The 20,860-nt window shown below is 39.7% G+C and overlaps 1 protein-coding gene across 2 annotated transcripts in view; it reads right to left on the bottom strand.

The window, feature by feature from the left end:
* Window positions 1-20,860, bottom strand: part of LOC136864824 (eukaryotic translation initiation factor 3 subunit E) — a 365,794-nt gene that overhangs the window by 208,115 nt on the left and 136,819 nt on the right. For both annotated transcript variants that reach the window (XM_067142266.2, XM_067142267.1), the window contains one exon: window positions 1,026-1,148. In XM_067142266.2, coding sequence (XP_066998367.1) covers window positions 1,026-1,148 — 123 coding nt within the window. The remainder of the gene's footprint in view (window positions 1-1,025; window positions 1,149-20,860) is intronic.

The raw sequence follows: 20,860 nt of genomic DNA, 5'->3' as shown, positions 1-20,860 counted from the left end.
GTGGTACTAATCACAGGCAACGCCCAGACCCGTGGTGTTTCTCACAATGGTACTAATCACAGGTACTGTAAACCCACAGGGAACCACTCTCTGCTGCTACTAATCACAAACCTACTGTGTACCTAATGTAGTGGTACTACTCGCAAGTAAAGGCGACCCATGGTGATCCCCGCGTGATGGTACTAATCAAAAGTAGTTTCATTATTCTAGTACAATCATCGCTTGGTCGCCTCTTTTAGTCACCTCTCACGACAGGCAGGGGGATACCGTGGGTGTATTCTTCGTCCGCATCCCCCTCCTACAGGGGGTAGACAGAGAGAAAAAAGAAGGGATCCGTCACTTCGAAAAATGAAGTAACGGATGAAGAAAGGCAAGGGCCACGAAGGGCGTGAAACCGAAAGACTCCCTAGGCCTCGAATGCTCTAAAACCGTCGGGGTCGGAAAAGAACAAGTGGCGACCAAGGGAGGTCGGACAGGATAGATGAATGTGAGGAGCCTGGCGCAAGTAAGTGGAAGCAATGCCAGGACTCACCTAAGGGCCCCGTGGTCGCCACCCCACGCTCCCAAGTTGAGAGCCCCTTGGGCCCCTTTTAGTCACCTCTTATGAGAGGCAGTTAATACCTTGGCTGTATTCTTCATCTGCGTCCCCCACCCACAGGGGGTTTAACGAGAATCATCCAGAATCTGAATGAAAAGAAGAACTACATGGAACAAGCATTTAATAAACCTCAAAATTATTTGGTTTTTTTTGGGGGATGTTTCCAAAGCACAACAGGTAATTTATTGTATCTATTTTTTTTTTTTTTTTTTTACATTTCAATATATGGCTTTTGATGCAATTTCATTGCTTCCTTTTTGCCAACAGTTTAAGGAATGAAGCAGCATTCATGGAATAACATATAATTCTTCTTCTGTTGTGTAAACCAACACTGCAAAACTATTATGCAAAATCACATTTCCTGTACAATTTTGTGACTATATGGAAAGAAAAAGAATGTACAAATCTTATTCTATAATTTGCTTACCTTATCATTTGTAGGTACAACCAGTAAATAGAAGTAGAGGTAGCCAGTTGTAATGGAGTAGTTCCCACAGTCATATCGATATTTGGCTAATCTGTACAGATTTTCCATCATTTCCATTGTTATCTGTAACATTCCAACAGTTAAAAATTATAATATTATATCAATGTGATCAAACATACAAGGGCAGGGAGACCTAACAAGGAAGGGTACCCAACTGCTGCCACGCACTTTTTGAATCCATATAGTGTGTTGAATAGACAATATCGAAATATGCACACCATGCAAATTACAGCTGCTACGGGCAAGAAACATAGATTTTTAACAAGCTGCTTTACGTCACATCGACATAGATAAGTCTCATGACGACGACCGGACTGGAAAGGGCTAGGCATAGGAAGGGAGCGTCCGTGGCCTTAATTAAGGTACAGCCCCAGCATTTGCCTGGTGTGAAAATGGGAAACCATGGAAAACCACCTTCAGGGCTGCCAACAATGAGGTTTGAACCCACTATCTCTCAAATACTGGATACTGGCTACACTTAAGCGACTGCAGCTATCGAGACTGGTCAGAAACACAGAAGCTACGAGCTGCCAAATATAGATTATGAGTATACAAAGACAGAAATCCTCTTGCAGATTAGTCCAAATGCAGCTGAATATTGTAGATGGGCGAGCAAATGCATAAATACTGGAAACAAAATACATTACGCACCCATGGCAATTCAAGTGCAGCAGACACAAATGTCGATAAATAATCCGCCTTTCACAATGAGCACATTGAATTAAGGCAAGCTGAACAGTCATCTTTGAAACATTCTTCTTCCAAACCACTCTCGAAAACAGTATTCAGAAGGTGTCTGAAATGATTCTGGTTGTTTATCAGTATAACCTCATTTGAAGAAAGCAAATCAAACCAATTGTTTGAATCTATTTGCCGAAAATTGGAAGTGCACAGACGATTGAATGCAAAGAAATTGTTCTCTTTGCCACACTTTTACTGTGGGCAATAACACTATCATATCTGTGATGAACCATACTTTTGAATGGACAGAAAAAGAAAACATCCGCTGGTTGTACCAATCCAGTACATCTTACAGGGATCAGCTTTTTGTGAACTTCAACATCTTCTGGAACTGTCTCAGTGTATTGAGCATCATCGTCTTTATTTGCTGTCCAAGAATCAACCAAAAAAGAATTCAATCTCTGCCATGCAAATCTGACTATAACACCTGTTCCAGGAACACTTTCACATCCCATTTTGTCATGTTTGGCGATTTGCTAACATGTGTTTTCTTGCTATTTTGCTTTATGTCGCACTGACACAGATATGTCTTATAGCGACGATGGGGTAGTAGGAAAGGCCTTGGAATTGGAAGGAAGCGGCCGTGGCCTTAATTAAGGTACAGCCCTGGCATTTGCCTGGTGTGAAAATGGGAAACCACTGAAAACCAACTTCAGGGCTCCCGACAGTGGGGCTCGAACCCACTATCTCCCAATTACAGGATACTGGCCGCACTTAAGCGACTGCAGCTATCGAGCTCGGTGCATATGTTTTCAACTGAGTAATTTAAGTGTCATGCTTGCTGGAAATTTCCCACTGGGTACCGAGACAAGAACATACATGTGTGGAAGAAGGGTGCCATCCATTACAATAAGAGACATTATCATGTATGAATGGGTCATTGCTGCAACTGAACCCACGGTACCATAAATCGTCTTTGCTCCCTTAAAGGCAATAACGTAACTTTTTTTTTTGCTAGTTGCTTCACGTCGCACCAACACAGATAGGTCTTATGGCGATAATGGGATAGGAAAGTGCTAGGACTGGGAAGGAAGTGGCTGTGGCCTTATTTAAGGTACAGCCCCAGCATTTGCCTGGTGTGAAAATGGGAAACCACAGAAAACCATCTTCAGGGCTGCCGACAGTGGGGTTCGAACCCACTATCTCCCGGACCAAACGTAACTCTTTACAAAATCTTGACTGACCTGCATTAATTGTCTGCCCTGGTGTAAAATTATACTCTTCAATGAAATGCCTTACTTCCATAACAAACTCATTGGCTTTCTCTGCTATATCAGTGGCATCACCAACAAATCTGATGCGAACTTTATGCGTGGTCTTGCGAGAAGCAATCTTGTTTTTTTTTTCTCTTGAATGGCTGCAGCCATGATTTGGAAGCTTTGAAAGTTAAGGTGTTGTTCGGATCGATTTGTGCTTTAAAAGACATCGCCCAGATTCGTGGCATTTCGCCTAGATTTGTAGCGTTCAACTGTGTATAATTCCATGTTGTTTTTGCATTGCAATGAACTGATCACGTACCTCGTTATTTATTCTTTCTTGTAGCACCTTCCTGTTTCCTGCCATGTCGTTTTAGTGTCTTTTTGAAGTTTTGCAAAACTGTCTTGTTTTTATTTTTTATTTTTATTTATTTTTTTGTGCCATTATGGTAGTGAATTTAACTCTAGGGGACACGTCTAGGGCACCATTGTGGAGGATCATTTCCTTTCGGCTGCTTCGTCCAGATTTTGTAAGCATCAGCCAAGTAACCTTTAGGAAATTTCGTACTATTCTTTTTGGTGGTGATCGATAATACGAGGAACCACTACCATATAATGCTGGACCACTTTCTGAAGTAGTCTCATTTTCTAGCTATATCACTGGATCTTCCCCAAAATCACTTTCAATAACATCTTCATCTACCATAAGAGTTCTGTACTCTTCAACAAGAACGTCTTTATCAAGTAGCTGTTTTCTAATATGTTCGAAAACTGTGCGATCTGCCCCAGTTGGCTTTTCCTTCGAAATACCTAAGAAATCAACTAACAACTTAACGATCACAGGTGGTTTCATTTTGTAACAGCCTGTGTATGCAACAAGTCACATCCACCTCTAATAAGCAACTAGCAGACGAGTTTTACGTCTACACTTTTCTTTGCACTCCAGACTCCCCTCCATCAAACTGTACCAAATGATGTTTCAGATGTTCTGAAACATAAATACAGTAAAACCTTGTTAATTCAAAGTCATGGGAAAGCAAAAATCGGACTTAGATTTACATGATTTTGAATTAACCGCCAACTCGTAATTCAAGAATGCCAACCCTTGCCGCATCACAAAATATTCTAAGACCCGTTATTGCATGCAATTAACATTGATTCACAGATAAAACCTTTAAAATGCCATGGAACAAAAATATATTTCCAAAATGTATCCAACAAGCTACAGTATTAAAATAATGCTCTTGGATAACTCGCTGACAAACATAACCTCACGCAATGAAAGAAAAACACGATTCAAAGACAAGGACAAATTACGCTGACTCCCCTGTACAAGTCCTTTATTCATTGGATTACTGTCCTTTATGCATTTTAGATGCCCTGTACTTGCATGGAAAGTACTCGATGCCCTTAAAACATTGTGGCTTATCGAACTTTCCTATGACGAAGAGAGAGAGTCTCTCGCTTCCATCTGTAATAAAACACAGTACAGTGACTCTATCCTTGTACGATTTTCCGCCATGATACTTCTCTCTAATTCGGTTTTCTAACCCTTGCTGTGTCACAAAGTATTCTAAGAGCCATTAATGCATGCAACTACCTTGATTCACAGTTTAAACCTTTCAAATGCCATGGAATAAACTATTTCTGAAATGTATCCAACAAGGTGCATTTACATTATTCAAATAATGCACTTGGATAAATCACTAGAAAACATAACCTCAAACAATGAAAGAGAGAATAAACACAATTCAAAGACGAGGACAAATTATACTGGCTCCCCTGTGCAAATGCTTTATTTCTTGGATTACTGTACCTACTGTTTGCATTTTTAAGATGCTTTGCACGGAAAGTGTCCGACCCTTATCACATCGTGGCTTATTGCACTTCCCTATGATGAGGGGAGGAAGTATCTAGCTTCCGTGAGCATTGCAACACAATACAATGACCTCCCACCTGTGACTTTCCTAAGTCGCTGACTAACTTTTGAAATATATTATATATAAAACTGCATTTAACTTGAAAAATCTGAATATCTGCTTTTAAACTAGAAAATCTGAAAATTAACATTCATTAAATAAAATACACACTTGTTGGACCTTGTACTCACACTTACTTGTTACCTGCTTACTTACACATACGTTATTTGAAGGGCGCCAGCTGCCACTCAGTGCAGCAATAATAGAATGAGACTCTTGACTATCTCTAGGGTGCGGGGTAATAAGCTTACTTTTGACAACATACCATATAAGTTCTGGGAAAAGGAGATTGGCGATCGGTTTCCCCATTAATTTTGAGGTTAAGATATTTTACTATCATTGAAATAAAACTACGAATTCGTTTGATAGAACAATATATATTCTTTAAATAATATATCAAAAAATAGTGAGTCTTGTTGCGATAAAACAGATGAGAATATGAAATTATGACATTGCAACTGAAAGAAACTAGGCATGAATTTGAATTCTTCTTGACCGGACATTTAACAATTTATACGAAATATTTCCCTCACTGATTCACTTGACTGTACCTGAGTGTAATTACGACGTATTCCTTTGATCTGGTGTTTACTGTAGATGTGTCACGTCTAACTTGGTGACACATCCTTGTGACTGCTTCTTCTCCATATCATCTGACTTCTTTGTAAGTCAATATGGTATTACCTCTTAGTAGGTGGTATCCCTCTCTGACTCCATGGTAAGCCCTTGCGTCCGTGTCTTCAACTAAGTAACCGACCAACTAACTTTGGCCTCACTCTCTCAATGACCAATGATTAATGGCTCACTGAGTCTTCTCCATCTCTCGTTCACGCTCGTTGACTGACCGACTGAGGCCTCTTCATCTCGTAGACTTCTTCACTGTTCTGCTTCCGTTTAACTAATGACTGACGCTACAATATGCATCCACCTTTTATAGACGTTGGTTGACACAGCTACGTAATCTCCAGAAATAACAATGACATACTGCCACAACGCCTCAAACTGTTGCACGTAATGGTGAAATCCCTTGGGGCGGCCGACTCTCTGAGCGAAATGCAGAAGCTCACGATGACGTAGCCATGACGTAGCAATGACTTGGCAGAATCGCCAGTAATATTGCACAATGTAAGGATGTCGCACTCAACATCTGATATATCGAAACTCTCACTGTACAGGTATTTAATGTTAATCTACATATACGTATATATGCATACATTCAATTACAAATACGCAAGCAACAAGCTTTGCGTAATGGAATTGAATAATTATAACAAAATAATAGTAATCTCACAGATGAAATAATAATAATACGGACAAAATAATAATAATAATAATAATAATAATAATAATAATAATAATAATAATAATAATAATAATAATAATAATAATAATAATAATAATAATATACATATTATCTTATAACGGGATTTGAACTGTTACACACCCTTGTACGATTTCCCAGCTGGCACTTCTCTCCTTTAAAACCATAAGTCCGTTTGGGCTCGTCATTAAAAAAACAATGCAGTTTCATCGGCATTGACAATATTGTTTGGTGCGTACGAATTGATTATATGAGCCAAGCTTTTATGCAACTGTCGGCATCACCAGCGATCACAGCTTCTGCTTCTCTGCACACTGCCTGCTATGTAATATTATGGAGTTCCTTAAAACACTGAATACAAAAGAATTACGATTTTACTCGAACTTATCAAATATGAATTACACTGTGGACACACCGAAGTAAGTGAAAGCATGGAAAGCTACCCCAGCACATTCCGGAAGACGCATTCTCTTGTGACGCAGATAAATTTTAATTTAAATTACTCCGAAAAATACTACTTTTTAAAATCCAAAAAGCAGTTTTAAATTAAAAGTCTGAATTTCAGTAATGGGACCAACATTGTTCTTCGCATTACGAATTATCCATACTTTGAATTAAACAATTTAAATAACATGCAAAACCATACCTTATGTTTCTAGGAACGAGAGCTTCTTCGAATTAGGCGGGATTTTGAATTATCCGATTTTGAATTATCGAGGGTCTACTGTAAACTGGTAATGTTCAAAAGTCAGCTACAACAGTTGGGTACCCTTCCTTGTAAGTACAGCTACTAACTCTTTAGCACTACTGTCTGGTGTGCATATACAGTGCCTTTCACAGTTGTGTCATACATCTGATAAGGCACTTGGCCAAAGCAACAACTTCTCAAGTTGGAATACATGACTATGCATAACTTGAGATCTCAACTTCCTTTTTGTCCGACTAGATATTTCACAAAAGTCTTACAACTGAAGGAGTCAATTTTGTGTAACTAGCCATTGTACAGCTTAGTTTTTGTGCCACTGCAGAAAATGTTTATGAACTTTTCAGTAGTAATGACATCTCAACTAACAATAGTCAGTGAAATGATATTGGTGATTACCATTGTCAGTTGACTTGGGAGTTTGTAACCCTAATAAAAACAAACCCAATAGCACTACAGCCCTTGGAGGGCTTTGGCCTACAAGCGACCGCTGCTCAGCCCGAAGGCCTGTAGATTACGAGGTGTCGTGTGGTCAGCACGACAAATCCTCTCGGCCGTTATTCTTGGGTTTCTAGACCACGGCCGCTATCTAACCGCCAGTTAGCTCCTCAACTCTAATCACGTAGGCTGAGTGGACCTCGAACCAGCCCTCAGGTCCAGGTAAAAATCTATGACCTGGCAAGGAATCGAACCCGGGACCTCCAGATAAGAGGTAGGCACCTTACGTGAGCCTACCGTGCTCGAGGAACTTTTTAGGGATATTTTTAATCTTATAAGTTTGTCTGTACACTTCTTAAATATTTGCCTCATTCTTCAATTTTATCTTGATAGGGTTACAAACCGTGGTGAATTGAGGAGAATAGATTGCCTAGGAAAATATTGGATTCAGCCATGGAGGGTAAGAGAAGCAGAGGGAGACCAAGATGATGGTTGGACTCTGATTTTAATGATTTAAAATTGAAAGATGTAGAACTAAACGAGGCCATGGTGTTAATTGCAAACAGAGGATTCTGTAGGCGCTTCATTAAATTATAGTCTTGCAGACAGAACAATGAATGGCATAACAGTCACTAGTACATTAGTCATTGCACAGGACAGCGTACCGAAGTCGCACATTGTCTCCCGCAGGTTGTGCAGTACAGTGTACTTGACTATTAAACCGACTTCCTCCGCCATCTGTCTGCTAAACATATAACTTCTTGGAACCAGTGAATTCCCTACGCATCCTAGATACAACTGACATGCACGGAATGCTAAAATAAAGCGTTTTCTATACGTTTTCTTAGATAGAACAGACAGCTGACTTAATGTAAACACATTGCTGTAACATAGCCACACATAACCAGTTGAGTGAAGAGGATATTTGTTACAAATTAGATTAATATGTCCCGGGCATGACGTTAAACTGCGTCCACCGAATGATCACTCGTATAATTGTTCCCCCTCTACCAAGTGCCAACGGTCTCCTCGGAGGGCAGATGAGCAGGTAGAGGTCCTGGGCACCCTCTTGTCCTTGGGGTGGGAAGCTGCCCCTAAAGGCAGAAGAGCCACTGGATGGCCAACGGCATAGGATCAGGAAGGTAGGGGGAAACCACCTGATTATCATCCCATAAGTGCATCATGCAAAGTCAAGAAAGGAATACTGGTATGCTGCGCGACCCGAGTAGCAATCGGCATCAGTTTGGGTCCGGGCTGAATGATGTGAAATGTGCGACCGGACATGCAGAGGTGAATGATCAGGCCTTGCAGGGTAAATCTGCTACTGATTGACCAAATGCAGACCAACTTCGCAAAGGTAAAACAATAGCTACATGAATGTGAGAGAGTTACTTCAGACGGGACAACTTTGCTTTGTAGAAAGAGAACTAAATCGACATTTGTGGACTGTCAGAATCTCACTGGAAAGGGCGTGGGCATTTTGAAACAGATGACCATTTAATATACATCACTGGGGCAAATGATACAGATCAGAATGGCATTGCGTTCCTTGTTGATAAGCAGATATTCCAATATGCTGAAGAATACAGACCTATCAATGAAAGAATACTGACCCTCACTCTCAGCACCAAACCATATAAACTACACCTGATCCAGGTATATCTACCCACCATTGCTGCAGACGACCAAAAGATCAAAGACTTCTATGCAGACCTGCAAGATACTATAGCATCACTTAAACCAAGAAGTATTACCATCATATTGCGAGACTTCAATGTAAAAGTAGGAACCACCTCGATGGACAACTACTTGCGAGAAACTGTAGGACAGTATGGCCCGGGTGCATGTAATGAGCGAGGCAATCAGTTGATACAGTTTGCAACCGATTACAGTCTTCCCATTATGAATGCCATGTTTAAACACCACAAACGTAGTCTCTCTACATGGCCCTCCCCGAATGGGCATTTTAAGAACCAAATTTATTACATCCTTGTCGATAAAAGACAAGGGGAACCTCCTTCCGTAATGTAAAAACAAAACCTAGTGCTGAATGCGGATCAGATCATAGTCTTCTCCGGGCCTACCTTAGAATCAAACTGAGCAAACCAGTGGTCAAAATAAACTCTAAAAAGTTAACGGCCCCTGAGCCAATTACTTTTCAAGAAACACTCCGAATCACTGGGCCACCTGACCTAGAGGGATATTGTGACATGGCTTGAAAGAGAATTGAAGAATGGATCACAGATGCAGCGAGCAAGGTCCCAAAGTTGAACACCATAGTGAAGCGACAACACTGGATGACTGACGAAACTTTGGCACTGGTTGAAATGAGACTTAACTTCTGGTTCTCAGCTACAGATCCAGAACAACAAGGACGACTAATGAAGAAAATGAACAACGATTCAAACACGCTTGTAGAAGAGACAAGACTGGACATATTAAGAAACTGTGTGCAGAACTAGAGGCACATGCGACCAAAAATCACAGTGCACAACTGTACAACAATGTGAAATACTTAGCACGACAGTTTATGCCTAAGACTCAGAATATTAAAAACAACCAAGGGAATATCATCACAAATGCAGCAGGCATTGCCAAAATATGGAGAGAATACTGCATCAAGCTGTTCACTGATGACCCACAACCAATGCTAGGTCACCGGAACCCAACAGACATTGAACCAACTATCTTTAGAACATGCAATAAAAAGCTCCAGAACTGGAAAGCACCAGGCCAAGATGGAATCACTGCCGAAATCCTAAGAACATGGGTGACCTAGGTGTCGACATACTCCACAAATTATATCAGAAGATACGGACATCTGGAAATTGGCCGGACCAGCGGTGCCACTCCATCTTCATACCACTGTTCAAGAAAGGTTCTCCACTTGACTGTGCAAACTATCGAATGATAGCCCTCATCTCTCATGCAAGTAAAATCATGCTCACGGTGCTGAACAAGAGACAAAAGACCTTCTCACTTCCACAAATCTCAGAGGAAAAAAATGGGTTTGTTCCACGCAAAGGAACTCGTGAGCAGATCCTAAACATCTGGCAGTTCATAGAGAAGACAAGGAAGTACAACATCAAGATGTTCCTGTGCTTCGTGGACTACAAGAAAGCCTTCGACAAGGTAAAATGGTCAAAGCTCTGGGCTATACTGATTGAGATGGGGACACCGAGACATTTAGTGTACCTGATTCAACAATTGTGCTCTTCGACCACAGCGACAGTGAGAGTTAATGCCAACTTCTCAGACATTCTTTTCTACTACTGCTGGAGTGCGACAAGGTTGCATTCTCTCCCCCCCCTAATTAATGTATACAGTGAGTACAATATGAAGGAAATTCAAGGATTGGAGTGACGGCATCACAGTTGATGACAGGAAAATTAACAATCTCATATATGCGGATGACACTATGATAATTGCAACAGATGATAATGAACTAGAAACCATCATGCAGAGGTTAGACAAGCGAAGCAGAGACTATGGTCTTGAAATCAACAATAAAAAGACCAAAGTGATGATTGTAGACAGTTTTAATAACAACAGACCTGCCATAACAAGAATTGCTGATTATGAGGTTGTCAGTCGCTTGGAGTATCTGCAATCTATTGTCACAAATACCGGAGACTGTGAACCTGTGATCCGTAAGCGCATTGTGATTGCGAGAAATTCTACAGGCCCAGTTCAATTTTAAAAAATTATAAATGCCATTGTCCTTTTAACAATGTTTGTTTTAAGATTAAATTAATATGGCTGATGATGCCCAATAAGAAGGGCGAAACATGTCCCCATAATATTCAGATTTTCTATCTCAAATTAACCACATAACGTGGTACTGATTGTATTGAATAGGTTGAACAATCCTTTTGTAAACTAAGTGAGATTATAGTATTCGACGAGAAAAGCATATTTTCGAGGGCTAAGTTACGTACTGTTCTTCAATAAATTCAACATGGTTGTGTGTGGAACACAGACTAAAATTTTGTGTTCGTTTCTGCTTTCACCTTACCAAGAGAGAAGAGGACTGCAACGTGTTCATTCAATTTCGCCAGGATGTTTCAACTACTATCGGAAGGGTTTCAACTACTATTGGAAGGAGGAACCTACAAGATTTATGATCTGGACTTGGTTGTCATCATGATGAATTAAAGATGTAGGCAACATCTAACATGGGGAGAAAGCGACTGGAGCAGATTACCAACAACATGTGAACGAGCAGTTCCAGAACATCGACAGAGATCCACGTCCATCAGATATTTAAGTACCAATTTTTAATGTTTTTCCTGATCATCTTTGTAGAAATAATACTTACTTATTCATCAGTGGTAGTATTTCTATTAGATTTGTACAATTTGATGATATTTCCATTCTTCTTTCACATGGGTAATGGTAGAGTTGTTACGCTGAGAGAGTACGAGTTATTGGATTCTATCAGAGTAGTTCAACTGTGTGTGTCTTCAAATATGACTCTTCTGAATGTCTCAACCAACAGTTTAGTGTACTATTTAAAAATCATTGTCCTCACCGATAAATGATCATTTATTCTTGAAAGGATTTTCTAATTTTGAACTCTAGTGGGACAGATTTACGGCATATTTAATATGTTGAATTTCAGTGTGAATTTCATCTCACATATTTCTTTGGATTTCACGCGTGTTAGTATCATCTGATCTATTGTCAAACTCTGATTTATGTGGAAATAATATCCCACAATAATAATAATAATAATAATAATAATAATAATAATAATAATAATAATAATAAGGGTCATCAGTTTAAACATTACTTGTTCTTATTGTGAAACATTGATATGTGCTCAATTAAGTAGAATATGAGCCTGGAATGCCTTTTCTGGTGAGATGTAGTGTTTACAGTGCACTATATCTTCTGGTATGGGCTATATCAAATTTGTTACTTTCATGCCCTGTCTCAGTCTCATCCTCGGCTGTGACAATATGAAAGTGACTGAGATATGAGCGATGCTAGTAATACCATTCCTTATGCAGCCAGTCCCTGTTATGAATGGTGTGAAAATATCGCTCACAGGGTTAGTTGGTGCATGCATTTCAGTGGGCTTGGCAGACTGATATGTAATAGCAACTGCTGGCTCGGTGAGGAAAGCAACGGGAAACTACCTCACTACTCATTTCCCTAGTACGCCTCCTCAGTGATGCCTAGGCTATTTATGACAGCTGTTGGCAGAGCTGCAGAGGAACAAACCAGCCTTCGGGCTGAATACCCAACATACATATGAGCCTGGAATATGGCGGAATCCTGATGGATCAATTATTGAATATACACTGACTGACAGAGCAAATGCAACACCAAGAAGGAGTGGTCAGAACTTTATGCCAATTGCAGGGTAGACTGACGTCACTGAGGTATGCTCATGACGTGAAATGCGCCGCTGTGCTGCGCACGTAGCGAACGATAAATGGGACACGGCGTTGGCGAATGGCCCACTTCGTACCGTGATTTCTCAGCCGACAGTCATTGTAGAACGTGTTGTCGTGTGCCACAGGACACGTGTATAGCTAAGAATGCCAGGCCGCCGTCAACGGAGGCATTTCCAGCAGACAGACGACTTTACGAGGGGTATGGTGATCGGGCTGAGAAGGGCAGGTTGGTCGCTTCGTCAAATCGCAGCCGATACCCATAGGGATGTGTCCACGGTGCAGCGCCTGTGGCGAAGATGGTTGGCGCAGGGACATGTGGCACGTGCGAGGGGTCCAGGCGCAGCCCGAGTGACGTCAACACGCGAGGATCGGCGCATCCGCCGCCAAGCGGTGGCAGCCCCGCACGCCACGTCAACCGCCATTCTTCAGCATGTGCAAGACACCCTGGCTGTTCCAATATCGACCAGAACAATTTCCCGTCGATTGGTTGAAGGAGGCCTGCACTCCCGGCATCCGCTCAGAAGACTACCATTGACTCCACAGCATAGACGTGCACGCCTGGCATGGTGCCGGGCTAGAGCGACTTGGATGAGGGAATGGCGGAACATCGTGTTCTCCGATGAGTCACGCTTCTGTTCTGTCAGTGATAGTCACCGCAGACGAGTGTGGCGTCGGTGTGGAGAAAGGTCAAATCCGGCAGTAACTGTGGAGCGCCCTACCGCTAGACAACGCGGCATCATGGTTTGGGGCGCTATTGCGGATGATTCCACGTCACCTCTAGTGCGTATTCAAGGCACGTTAAATGCCCACCGCTACGTGCAGCATGTGCTGCGGCCGGTGGCACTCCCGTACCTTCAGGGGCTGCCCAATGCTCTGTTTTAGCAGGATAATGCCCGCCCACACACTGCTCGCATCTCCCAACAGGCTCTACGAGGTGTACAGATGCTTCCGTGGCCAGCGTACTCTCCGGATCTCTCACCAATCGAACACGTGTGGGATCTCATTGGACGCCGTTTGCAAACTCTGCCCCAGCCTCGTACGGACGACCAACTGTGGCAAATGGTTGACAGAGAATGGAGAACCATCCCTCAGGACACCATCCGCACTCTTATTGACTCTGTACCTCGACGTGTTTCTGCGTGCATCGCCGCTCGCGGTGGTCCTACATCCTACTGAGTCGATGCCGTGCGCATTGTGTAACCTGCATATCGGTTTGAAATAAACATCAATTATTCATCCGTGCCGTCTCTGTTTTTTCCCCAACTTTCATCCCTTTCGAACCACTCCTTCTTGGTGTAGCATTTGCTCTGTCAGTCAGTGTATTTGGGAAGTATGTGTTTGGTGAACCATGACTTCTGCAAATGTTGGAGCACAAGTTAAACGATACGTGTAAGATTTAAAGTAATAATAATTTTATCCTAACTCATGAACCACAGGTTCGAGGTGTTAATGTTTAACCTGTATTATGTGCGTTTGTAGTCGATAATTCATCTAAAATATTAAACCGCTGATATTTTTATAACCAACGTCGTGAGAACTTTATTATCTCTGAATAAGTGATCACCCATATTTTATCACAATTTCTGTGAAGGTCGTGAGTAGATATTTGACCAATACCATCATCTTAAGATTCCATAAGCAGATGATGATGATAAAAATTTAATATTCAAATTCTAGAATCTGCTTATAATATATGTAAATAACATTCAAGTGTCTTTTGTGTGAATGTGGAGTGAGTGGTGTTGTGATTTACATTGTTCTGTGATTTATTGAAATGTGGTTCTGACCTGGCCACGTGTTCACCATGTTGGGCCCAGGTTATTGTCAGCGTTGTTTAGGATGATTTAATTTATGTTGATTTAAACCTTTAGTGAATTTTATTTAAATTTTACGTTGAGGCAACATTAAGGTACCAGACACAAGTGAATAACTGTGTGTTGTTTCATTAGTGAGGGCAAAGTTTCCCATATTTGTAAAGATTGTAAAGGTCATTTTTTAAGGCGTCAGATAATAAGAATTAACTAATATCACGTGTTATTTAGTGAAATATTGAAGGAGTTTCATGGAAATAATAATTATGAGAATGCAACTTAATGATAATAAGTCTGAAATAGACATGCTTTAATTAAAATTTTTATAATAAATATTTTCGAAGCACAGTTCAATGGAACTCATACCAGATAGAGGGAATAATGTAAATGAAACTTATCCACGAAATGGACAACTTTGTTATAATACTTCTGACAAATTTCTGTCAAGTCAATGACGCCATAATTAATTAATTTATTTAAAGGATGTAAAGTTTTTTTTTACAGTGTAGATGTTATCACGAAAGCACATGATAATCTAGGATAGCTTAGGATGGCATAGGACAGTTAAGAGCCATGAAAACTCATTGACATTTAATTTTCTTAAAACTTGTAAATAATTCTACTATTAATAAGAGGTGATCCTCACAGCAAAAATTTCATTTCTTTATTTAAGCCAGGTGTAGACTAATAACAATTTGTTATACTTTTAAGTTACAATTCAGCCTCGAAAGGATTGTAGAACGATGGTGTTATGTTTCAGGCAACTTGCAGAGAAGAATTTTGAGTAAAAATCCATCAAGATTTGATTGTTAAATTTTGTTAATTTATGCTTCAAAGCTAGTTTATAAATAAATGTCAAACCTGTGGTTTTAATTATTGTTTTTATGATTGTCGTCAGTCCTTGTATCCTTCCTGCCTTTTAAAAGCAAGCAAAGCCAGACAGCGAACTGTCCACGCCTGGGACTTTTGCTCTCCAGCTGAGACTAAAGGGGGCAAGATACAAGTATGTACAATGTCTGAGTAACAAAATGCGTAGTTGATACCCTCTAGAAGAAGAGTCGACTATACACTGTATCAGCTTAAGCGGAGAATTTGGTACCTTGGTGTATTAAGTAACCAAGCCAATAGTTGATTGTTGGGCAGACTGAATATGAAGTTTTTGAATTCTTCTTGAGAAGAAAGCAGACACTGCGCGTGGTGATATTAATTGGTTTAACTCTCAGTTCATAGCGGTAAACAAACGGGACCTATTAAAACTGGGAAAAGCTAGTAAAATGCAAAGTACGCGGAAAGAGGAAAAGATTACCACAAAGCGGATGGACACTCACCTCGCGCTGCGGCGTGTGTAGATTAGCTGATAGTGTGAGACTGGTGGCGGTAGGAGAAATATGGGGGGGGGGGGGGGAGGAAAGCAGACGCATGCGGGTTGGGTAGAGTGGAGGTGGCTTGGGAGGGGATGGGGGGAAGCGGGAAGAGGGGGGAATTTAAGGCGGAGCTGAAGGGAGTGGGAGAAAGGGTAATTGTTTCGGAAAAGTACCTTTAATTAAACTTAGGATTGAATTCTTGTTGGCTGAATTATTGTTTCTGAGAAAAGTGATAAATAAATGAAAAAGGATGTTGGGTTTCTCTGAGATTACATTAACACATTCACTCCCGTAGACGCCTTACGGCGTTTAAAAGCTGCCTATGTGCGGGACCGTATCCGAGTTAAGGCATTTAAGGCCGCGCGATGTAAACGTCATTTGAATTTAGCGCAAAATTCGCATGAAGTCGTAGTTCGTGGTGAAAACCATAGATGGCATATAAAGGACCAGTTCCTCGCCCTGACTACCTGACCAGAAGGTACATTCCAATGCTTTCCTTCTTTTTTTTCCTTTGAATAAACACAGACCCAAGTCAGTCGTGATATTCTTGAGAGGGTTTGTAGTGAAGTGAATTTTTGTGTAGCGACAAGATGACGAGGTACAAAGACAATATTCAAAGTGAGGAAATTGAAGACATACTACTGAACGATGATTCCGGTGATGAACTCATCCCTGATTTCAGTGATAGCGATAGCAATTCCGATGATGACATACCAGACTATGGGCAAAGTGAAATTCAGCACATTCAAATAACTGATACGCATCCGTCTTATTGCCCGCCTCCAATCAATTTCACTGGCCGGGTAGGATTAAATGTTGAGATCGAAGATAGCAACGAAATTATGTCTTTTTTTTTTTTTTGCTATGGGCTTTACGTCGCACCGACACAGATAGGTCTTATGGCGACGATGGGATAGGAAAGGCCTAGGAGTTGGAAGGAAGCGGCCGTGACCTTAATTAAGGTACAGCCCCAGCATTTGCCTGATGTGAAAACGGGAAACCACGGAAAACCATTTTCAGGGCTGCCGATAGTGGGATTCGAACCTACTATCTCCCGGATGCAAGCTCACAGCCGCGCGCCTCTACACGCACGGCCAACTCGCCCGGTGAAATTATGTCTTTCCTCATTTATTTGTAAATGACGATATTCTTGAATATATATGCGATCAGATAAACCTTTACGTGGAACAAGTTATTAGTGCAGCGCCACGTCCTTTCACTAAACATTCTATATTTCAGACGTGGAAATCCGTCAACGTAAATGAGATGAAAATTTTTTAGGACTAATTTTTTGTAACGGGAATAATTCAAAAACTAGAGTTGAAAATGTACTGGACAGAGGACACTATTTACGGGTCGCCGATTTTTTTTTAAACAATGACACGAACCCGGTTCGAAAACATTTTGTCGTTCTTCCACTTTAGCGACAGCAGTCATTATGAGGGGAAGCACTACTAGTTATCATCCTAAAGGTATGTTGAAAATTTCAATATTGTACTTACGATAGTTATCTTAAAGTAACATTTAATGTAACAGTGCGCTATAGAGCTGAGGGGATTTAAAGCGGCTGGGCTGGAGGTTTAAAGCACCCGCTGAGGAACCAGTAGTGAACGTGTTAAGATTGTAATTGGCGTTAAAATATTGGTCTAGGTGTATGTAGTAATTTTCCATTATGTTGAGTAAAGGACCCTTCCTTGATAATTCAAGGATGTCCATATCATGTTCGATATTGGTAAAATTATGGTTATAACCTTGCATGTGTTGGCCAATAGCTGAAAACTTATTGTATTTTATTGCGTAAAGTGTGCTCATGGTATCTTACATTGAAGTTTCTTCCAGTCTGCCCGATGTAGGATTTGTCATAGGTGTTGCATTTTATCCTATAAACACCTGTGTAAAATGTTCATGTTCTTATTGTTGGTTTTGAAAGCTATTTTAACGCCTTGTTTCTTAAAGATATTGGTTAACTAGCGAATATCATTGTTGAACATGAAGGTGGAAAATGTTAGAGGTTTAGTTATTTCTTTTTTTAGGGTAGTTTTAGGGCACTGTTTGTGTTTATTGATTATCTTTTCTATAAAATCATTGCTGAAACCGTTGAATTCCGCGGATTGTGTTTAGTTCATTCTTTAGATCGTTCTTGGACATAGGTATGCTAAAAGGTCGATGAACTAGGTTATTGTATGCAGCTCGTTTGTGAGACTGGGCGTGCATTGAATCTTGACGAATGGTGGAGGCTGATTGAGTAGATTTTCTGAATATTTTATAATTGAAAGAATCTGAGTTTCTAGTGATGGTTAAATCTAGAAAGTGAATTTTTTTTATTTGATTTGGTTTCTAGTGTGAATTTGATATGAGGATCAATACTGTCGAGTCTTAAGAGGGTGGTGGAAGCGTTAATTGATTTTTCGTCCATAATTATGAAAACATCATCAACACATCTGACCCATAAATGAATGTTTTCAAATTCATTGTCAATTTTAGTGTATTCGAGGAAATCTAGGTATATTTCTGCTAAGATGCCTGAGGCTGGTGATCCCATTGCCAAACCATCCTGCTGGTATATGACATTGTTGAAAGTGAAAAAGTTATTATTGACAACTAGTTTTAATACTGTGATGAAATCTTGTATCTATAGTTTGCTTAACTGGCTGTTTTTGTTTAAATTGTTTTCAATTATCGGAATTAATTTTGATACTTGTATGCTTGGGTACATATTTACAATATCGAAAGAGTGAATCAAGTAATCAGGTTGCATACTGAACTTGTTTAGTTTGTCTACTAGCTCTGATGTGTTTTTAATAAACTTTTTAGATAAAGATAGATAGTTTTTTCTTAAGAAACTTCGGATGAATTGTGATATTCATAGTTAATAATTGGGCGAATGGGAACGCCAGCCTTGTGAATTTTGGGTAATTTTTAGATTCCGTTTATGGGATCTTAGTTTACTACAGTGTAGGTTTTGTCTGAAAAGAATTCTTCTGTTTTTTCAATATAGTCATTTTTATTTAAAACAACTGTGGTTTCACCTTTGTCTGCTTTGGTAACAACTACATTATTTTTGCTTAGCTTTGTTTTTAGTGTCATTATTTGTTTTATGAGAGTAGGATTAGAACTTTCATTTATTTCCCTTAAGCAATTTGGGAGCTTCTTTTTAACTTCAAACCTGATGTCATTTTGTAAATCTATAGAGAAAGACCTAAAAATTATCAAGAAGATAGAAAAAAGAAAAAGGAAAATTAATGACACAATTAGAAAATATCTATATGCATTTAGATCAGTATTTCAATAAAGAAAAATTTTTAAATGATGAAATCAAAATAAGAAATCCTTTACACGAACAATTACCTAAATTTTTTAAAATGCTTAATCTAGAAAAAAGGAGCTTTGCCAAAGTTTTCATTCCCAAAACAACTAATAATCACAGAACATTAAAGAACACAACCCCTCCCTGCACCCCTACTAGACATTCCCTTTCCAAAACCGCACCCACAAACATTTCTCCTCCTACCCCTACTCCATCCCCGCACCTCCCACCACCTCACTCTTACAACACTAGGTGTAGACACGGAACAACAGACAGTCACCACACAACCTTGGATAACACCAAACTGACAAACAGCAATTGGAGGGGTAATTGAAGTTTCTAGAAGCACTCTCTTAACAAGCAACACAACTTCCGATTATTTACAAGATTCCTTTTCTTGTTATTGACATACAACAAGATAAACTACCTAACAACTTTTAACTACGATCGCCGATTTATGTCCCTTTTAATCACGCCTTATTAAATCCATTATTTCAACATACGGTCACAGATATCAACAAGAGCGTATTTATTCAACAGCATTCGCCGAGGTCAAATGAGAACAAGCATTTAAATTTCATGAAGACCAACATTCATCCTGTCACAAGTTCAATTATCAAATTGACGAGATCTTTGAATCTTTATAGACTCTTATCCTCAAGGGATAAACTTTTTTACCAGATCTCATTGCTAAGAAAATTTTCAAATTTAGCTCCTAAGATTGATTTTCACATCTCTAAGATTTTTGACATGCTACCTGTTTTAAATTCTTTTAGAACAACTCATTCTTCCACAATTTTAATGTATCTTTCCTATTAAGCCCATGATATTAAGGCATGTCTCCAAAGATTCTGTATTTTATGATATTCTAATAGAGTAAGTTTTAAGTTTGTGAAAAAATGGTTTAATAGTTCTTAAGTCATTATTTACAAACATAACCATTCTTCGAGATTCAGATTTGGCTGATGATGCTCTATAAGGGAGTGAAACATGTCCCAGACATAACTTTTCAATTAATGAAGATATTTTAAATGTGACATTATAATGTATTGAACAGGTGGATCATAATAAAACTTTGTTATTCTAAAAAAAAAAATCCTGGAGACCTTGCGGAGACTACCGTGCTCTCAACAACATCACCAAGCCTGACAGATATCCTATTCCTAATCTTCAAGATTTTAACAGCCAACTACATGGAAAACAAATATTTAAAAAAATAGATCTGGTCAGAGCTTATCATATCCCTGTACATCCAGACTATGTACCTAAGACAGCAGTGATAACTCCATTTGGTTTGTTAGAATTTTTGCGACTCCCATTTGGACTATTAGATTAGAATAATAAATTTATTAAATTGACCACCTAATCAATACAATAAGTCATTGTCTTTGATGATTTACATTGACCTATTAACTCAAAATGGTACATGTTTCGCCTAGTATGAAGGCATCATCAGCCATTGTCTTAACCTCGGAATAAATGTAAGCACTTGATTAACATATAATAAAATGAA

Source organism: Anabrus simplex, chromosome 2 (assembly GCF_040414725.1).
Source record: "Anabrus simplex isolate iqAnaSimp1 chromosome 2, ASM4041472v1, whole genome shotgun sequence".
Lineage (NCBI taxonomy): Eukaryota > Metazoa > Arthropoda > Insecta > Orthoptera > Tettigoniidae > Anabrus > Anabrus simplex.
Note: the sequence above shows the minus strand (reverse complement) of the source record. Positions and strands in the feature narration are given on the sequence as shown.